Source organism: Sphaeroforma arctica (genome assembly GCF_001186125.1).
Source record: "Sphaeroforma arctica JP610 unplaced genomic scaffold supercont1.247, whole genome shotgun sequence".
NCBI lineage: Eukaryota > Ichthyosporea > Ichthyophonida > Sphaeroforma > Sphaeroforma arctica.
In genome coordinates, this window is record NW_014040311.1 from 59,546 (window position 1) to 65,789 (window position 6,244).

Here is a 6,244-nt window from a genome sequence, read left to right on the forward strand (position 1 = left end):
ATATATATATATATATATATATATACATATATATATATATATATATATTATCTATCTATCTATATATACATATATATACATAAATATATTCCATCGCATGTCTCCATCGGAGGCCCCCATTGCAGATGTGTATTGCTGCCAATAGCTAATCAAAGTCGGACAAAGCATATAGCATGACAATTCCGAATATATCACACTTCCCAATCGATTCGTGTATCTATGTCTATTTACAGGCATCTCTTGCGAGGCTATCTCATCGATTTCCGTTCCAGTTGCAAGTTTTGGTTCAATTATTATGTGCGGATCACTACCGCGATGGTGTTTTTCTGATCGTGTGGTGTAGGGTAACTGTAAGTATTTCAACTAGCATTCATGTCGACCATAGTGATCTTTCTGTTTATGGATGGTGGTGTGTAGCTACGAATCATAAGGTACGTAGGTTCATAGGGAACTTACCCATGGTTGCTGATATTTGAGTTCTAAGTCAAACTATAAACTCGAAAAGGACGAGATTTGCTTAGAGCGTTGGTGTTTTAGAAGGACATTTAGTCCTTTACAATAGCTTGTGTATTTTTGGGTTTTAGATATTTCCTTGCACATGGATAGGGAGAGCTGAAATCAGGATATGGCAGTAATGGACAAATAGCGGTATGGTACCGAACTGCTGACTTAAGTGCAATTTTATTTGAAAACTGATATATGATTGGATGTTTCACTCGGGTGGCGGCTACATTTCTCGAAATTTGAGTAATTTTTGGATGACGTATACATATTTTTTTATATACATATATAAAGGCGTACACAACTACACATCTCAGTTAATGATATCAGTAAGTATTCATCAATCCTTAATTGATATTGTCATAGACGACTACGAGTTCGACAGTGTTTTCAATCTATACAACTTGCACTAATCTCTAAGTTAGGTATTTGCAAGGATTTCCAATCAAGAGCATCTCAAGTATTTACAAGCTATCATTCAATACGCAAAAATTTATGCCAGTACTCTCGGAAGTTTGGAAATAATACTACAAGATTTGCATAGTAAAGTCACAATCTCGTTTGCGAGCACGGTACTACGTTAATTGTTGAAATCGTTTTGAATTCCCGTATCACTTCGCGTGTCGACTATCGCCACTCTTTAGCCTTAACTATATATTAACAAAATTATCAAGATGATTCATTCTTTTCTATTTCGTTCAGTGGCTCGTTGTTTTCTCTAACCGACGTGGCGTCTATCCGCAAGGCGGCCATCGCATTGCTTGCAATTCGAATGGACTCTGCCGTCATGGGATCCATGCCCAACTTCTCGCGGAAGAAGTTGCACATCTCTAAAAGACCCTCTTCACTGGCTACATCGTTAGGCTGAAGATATAGTCGATCAAGAAAAACTTTAGTGGAATTCAGAGAGTGATATGCGAGACTTCGACTCACAAAAACGACGTATAATTATTTACTTATTGTAGTGTATAAGAACCCGGGCATCCAAGACAAAGACTAATTTGTACACTTACCGTAAGCCCTTCGTCATTTTTTATCGCCAAATCCGCCCCTGCGTCAACAAGTATCTGTGCGATGATGACACTTGATGTTGGGAAGGGTAGGTACGGCAAGTAATGAGCGAAACTCCTGGTAAGATTAGGACTTGTATCTATCCATCCTGCGACCACGGAATATATAAAGAGCTCACACTGATGCCATGTATACTTTCAAAAATTTAACAATCGAAGATGAGATATATACAAACTATGACAAAAAATCAGTGACAAATAACCTACTCTTCCGTGCTGTGAAGAGGACTGTCGCCGTCGTTGTCTGTAACATTGGCGTCACCTCCTTTTGAAATTAAATATTCTAAGAGTTCTTTGTGACCCCATCCTGCCGCCGCGTGCCTACATGAACAGAATGATTGATAACAAGTAGTAAAGTGTTAATAGTGTTCGAATGTATTGTTAGTAAATCTTACCTATATTGAAAGTGCTTAATTTCGCTATGCGATGTATTTGTTAGCATCGCCTCTCTTGGTGAGTACACCTTTCGATACACCTCTTGGTGTGTGTACACATTTCAGCTGGGGTAAGGACGGCGCTCTATAATCTCATAATTCTTTATGTACGATTCGCTATAGACAATAGACTGCAGTTGCTCATCCATGTGGTACTACACATGATAAATGGGATTTGTATTGGGCTGCTTCGCACAACTGCAAAGTTGCTTAAAACGGTAAGGAAGACCTCAATATTCAACAACGAGACAATGCCGTATGTGAGGTGTATTTTACGACATACATGGGCGTGTATCCGTTACCGTCCTTGCTATTCGGACTGAGGTCGGAAGATGCATCCTCAATGAGCTCTTTGACTCTACCTATGTTGTTATCGCTAGCAGCAACCCATAGGTTCGAATCGCTGCTACGACACGTACTGTCTACTAGTAGTACACCCGGCATTGACGACCACTTACTCGATACGTATGCAGAGTATGACTCAATAGGCTTCCTTTTTATCAAAGTCCGACGTAAAAGCATGCAAATATATACTAAATATATAAAAATACGTTCTCATGGAAATGTCTGTCTTTTTACAATAGAGGTGGAAGTACATAAAGTTCGCTTAAAAAACCCCCGGGGAGGGGAGATGTTTTTTTCGAAAAATGGCAGTCAGAAAACCCCTGTATAAACCAAAAATGATATTTATTTAAATTAGCCATAGTATTCCGGACAAAATTCCATAAATACACAGCCTTCACATAGCCTCCTGAATTGTACACCTGTAGATATCCATCCTCCAGACTCAATCATAGCCTTCTAAATAAACAGCTCTGGTTCCTTTCATTTTCAGTCATTGTGCGAATGAAGATGTTGGTCGTAGAGATAATTTGGAGAAACCACACTTTCTATAGTGAAGCGCCCTCTACAGTATCTATCCTAATGTGTCACCATGAATACTGAGCTGCCTGCAAATCCAGGGTGTAAACACAACGACGCCAGATGATGAAGAATACGAGCTAGATGGTTAAGTTTGGTGTGTTTGTACAAACACGAAGAAACTGCCAGCTCATTCGCTAGGCAGCCGCTGAAAGTTCTGACCAACGATCTCTCTCATCGAAGAATTATGGAGAATGCTATTGTAGCCCAAACATGGATGCTCTGAGCCACCTTGCTGACTGGCTTCCCCAGTTTATGAGCCATGGCATTCTGCTTGCTCATGAAGATACTCCAAGGCTCACAGCTGGCGATCGAATTTCGCAAGATATAACCTCAGACGCACATACAACACTCAAAATACTGTAAAATAAATGGCATTGACAGATATATGCCGACGAAGTGTGATGATTTATTACCGCTTACAAATTACGGCAGAGTACGGATGTGAAAATATATATATTTATCACCATGGTAAACACAAAAGTACAATTTCACATTAAGACATTTTTTTGCGCGATGTTGTGTTTTTAATTTCCGTAAGCAGAGGTTAACGCCTCCATGTGCGATTTGTGGTATATGTCTATCCGATTATGTGTTTAGAAAAATTTATAAATATCCGCTTAACTGCATGTACACAACAGGACAAAACTTGAAACATAAATACGTATCGTGTTCTGAAGGCCATACAATCTACTAAGTACTATGTGGTGTATGATTACTGTGTACTTAATGATACATAGTAACCGTTTATAATTACAACTATGTATTGTATGCACATGCACAGTAACATTGCAGCAGCTAACGTGTTTCTTAAAAACAATATACTACTCATACGCAGAATATTGTGTCAAAATGTCTGTGTACATGATTCCAATTCGGTACGAATAAACTATTAAATCAGCTACACATGCGAAAGTTGAAAAGCACATTTGGATCTGCCGAGAACGGTGCTGATTATCATCAACACAAGTCCGTGCACGCGTGAACCAAATTCGCTCTGAATTTTGGTACGTACAAGAAATCTGCGTATGTAGGAAGACGAATGAGATTTTCACATTATTGACAACGTATGTGTAGAGTCTGTACTATTCCACGTACAGCTCACACACAATGTAACAAATAGTAACCAACATACATAGATATACTGCTGTATAACATCTAGCATGAATATATATATATATATATATATATATATATATATATATATAGTATACATTCATACATAAATACATGCATACATATATATATATATATATATATACGTATATACATGCGTACATATATGCATACAAACATAATTACATACATACATACATATATACATACATACTTATATACATACATACGTATACACACGTATATAAATATATGTATATATATATGTATATATATATATATATTTATATATATATATATATATATATATATATATATATATACAAATATAATATATATATATATGTATGTATGTACATATATATATGTATGTATATATATATATATATGTGTGTGTGTGTGTGTGTGTGTACGTGTACGTGTATGTATGTAGATGTAAGTGTTTTTATATGTGTGTCTGTGTGTCTGTGGGTGTGTGGGTGTGTGTGTGTGTGTTAACATTTCACGCAGAGCCACACAATATTGATTAGCCATTTAGTACACGATGAAAGTTGTTTAATACCTGGAAATACCTGGTCGCAACCTCAGTGCATTATTCTGAGCTCGGACCGCGAAATTCTTATTGGAATCGGTCTTTGCCTTGCCTTCGTGATGTCGGCACCACCGACTTTTCTCGGGCGCTTAAATCATCTTCGTTACCTACCTTCAATATAGGTTGCATGTTGAACGTTGCAAAGCGCGATATCCTACCTTGTGTTTTGCCTCCTATACTAGTTCGAATGCATCACCTCTCTCGTCCGCGGTAGCTATCTCGTGGTTGATTTTGCCTTTGTCGACTGTCTCCGAAACCGTCATTTCTATCGTAATTCGAACTAGAATGATGCTGGCGATAGTTGGAGCCATTACTGATGTCGTCCATATTATATCTGTGATTCAGTCTACGATGAAAGTTGGAACCTCTTGGCCGATCACCGCCGCCTTCTCTACCACCCCCACCGCGACCGCCCCTACCACGACCTCTGCCCTCACGGCGGCCCTGATGGGGATTCAGGTTTTCATACCGAGAAAGAATAAAGACAAGAGTCTCAGCGAAAGACAAGAAGAAGAAAAACGGCTGACACACGATTTAAACAAGCGAAATACTTCAAAAATGGTGTCATAGACCAATAGCCATATTAGTGTTGCTTTTTTACAAACATATTATTCGTAAGGTCATACCTATTCCTTCGTAAAGCCACATGCAACCACCTGCAATAGATCAAACAATAGAGCGTTGCAGAATGATTTTTTAGGCTTACCGGAGCGATGTGTGCGAAATTCTTTTGATCCGGCGGTTCTACTGGCGATAATAGAGGCGTGTCCACATAGTAAGGATCCGCATCCGAATACAAAGGCATCCCTTATAGATATGATGCAACAATAGTGTATATTGTAGTGGATATTGTGTGATAGAGCGATGTGGTCAATTATTATTTTGTCAGCCGGTCTCTGTTGATGTATTTATTTTATATAATATTTGAGCTCTACATATAATTTTTTTAATTATTAGAATTTTTCTTTTTTTGGTTTTTTGGTTTTTCCCCGCAGTGGTATAAGCTGTGATCGTTGGTGTGTGTGTCGTTTATTCTGTATACTCTGCTCTGGCCTCTGGGACCCGAGTAGCTTCAAAGTATGAAAATTTGAGTTTGAGAAGTTTGAGGACCAATGAAAGACAACATAATATAAAAATATTCTGATTGGATTGCGAACAAGCTTGGTGAGTTTTTGACACTTGACAGATGTCATTTTGTGTTTTGTTCTTGTACACAAAATGACAGAATACACAATAGCAATACAAAAATATGAATATAACTGCATCTATACTACATAGTACGTATTTGTACTAGCTAGACCTATTTAGTAGTTGAAGAGTAGTGAGAGAGTTTCAAGGGTAGTGAAGTAGAGCTTGTCGGGTCTATATCTACTATATGATGCGCCATTAAAAGAAAGGGATGTGAATCCAGGCGGTTCAATATCGAATGCTCGATCGGATGCTGGTGGTGGTGCACTTGGAAAGTGGGATGAGAATGAGGAATGGTTAAACCGATTAGAAACTTTACAATGTTGACTTACTTTTAACATGAAGAATTGAAACACACACACACACATACATACATACATACATACATACATACTCACATACACATACACACATACACACAC

At 38.0% G+C, this 6,244-nt stretch overlaps 3 protein-coding genes across 4 annotated transcripts in view; all 3 read right to left on the minus strand.

Moving 5' to 3' along the window:
* The window catches only part of SARC_04420 (40S ribosomal protein S8), a 2,115-nt gene extending 1,572 nt beyond the window's left edge, over positions 1-543 (minus strand). The window contains exon 1 of the mRNA XM_014301751.1: positions 457-543. Within this exon, the coding sequence (XP_014157226.1) occupies positions 457-460 (4 nt within the window). The 5' untranslated portion in view covers positions 461-543. The remainder of the gene's footprint in view (positions 1-456) is intronic.
* Positions 544-662: 119 nt separating this feature from the next.
* SARC_04421 (hypothetical protein) lies at positions 663-2,556 on the minus strand. The gene is made up of 4 exons (XM_014301752.1): positions 2,289-2,556; positions 1,779-1,892; positions 1,515-1,584; positions 663-1,365 (listed from the first exon to the last, which is right to left on the minus strand). The coding sequence occupies exons 1-4, from the start codon at positions 2,525-2,527 to the stop codon at positions 1,171-1,173; spliced, it is 618 nt and encodes a 205-aa protein (XP_014157227.1). The 5' UTR covers positions 2,528-2,556; the 3' UTR covers positions 663-1,170.
* An 879-nt stretch (positions 2,557-3,435) lies between these two features.
* On the minus strand, positions 3,436-5,517 carry SARC_04422 (the record flags this gene model as incomplete). Of its 2 annotated transcripts, XM_014301754.1 has the most annotated exons (3): positions 3,436-3,948; positions 4,793-5,078; positions 5,341-5,439. In XM_014301754.1, the coding sequence occupies 2 exons, from the start codon at positions 5,437-5,439 to the stop codon at positions 4,827-4,829; spliced, it is 351 nt and encodes a 116-aa protein (XP_014157229.1). In that variant the 3' UTR covers positions 3,436-3,948; positions 4,793-4,826. The 2 variants fall into 2 exon arrangements, with proteins under 2 accessions (XP_014157229.1, XP_014157228.1); XM_014301753.1 differs by lacking the exon at positions 3,436-3,948 and having other exon boundaries at positions 4,581-5,078; positions 5,341-5,517.
* Between the last annotated feature and the right edge of the window lie 727 nt (positions 5,518-6,244).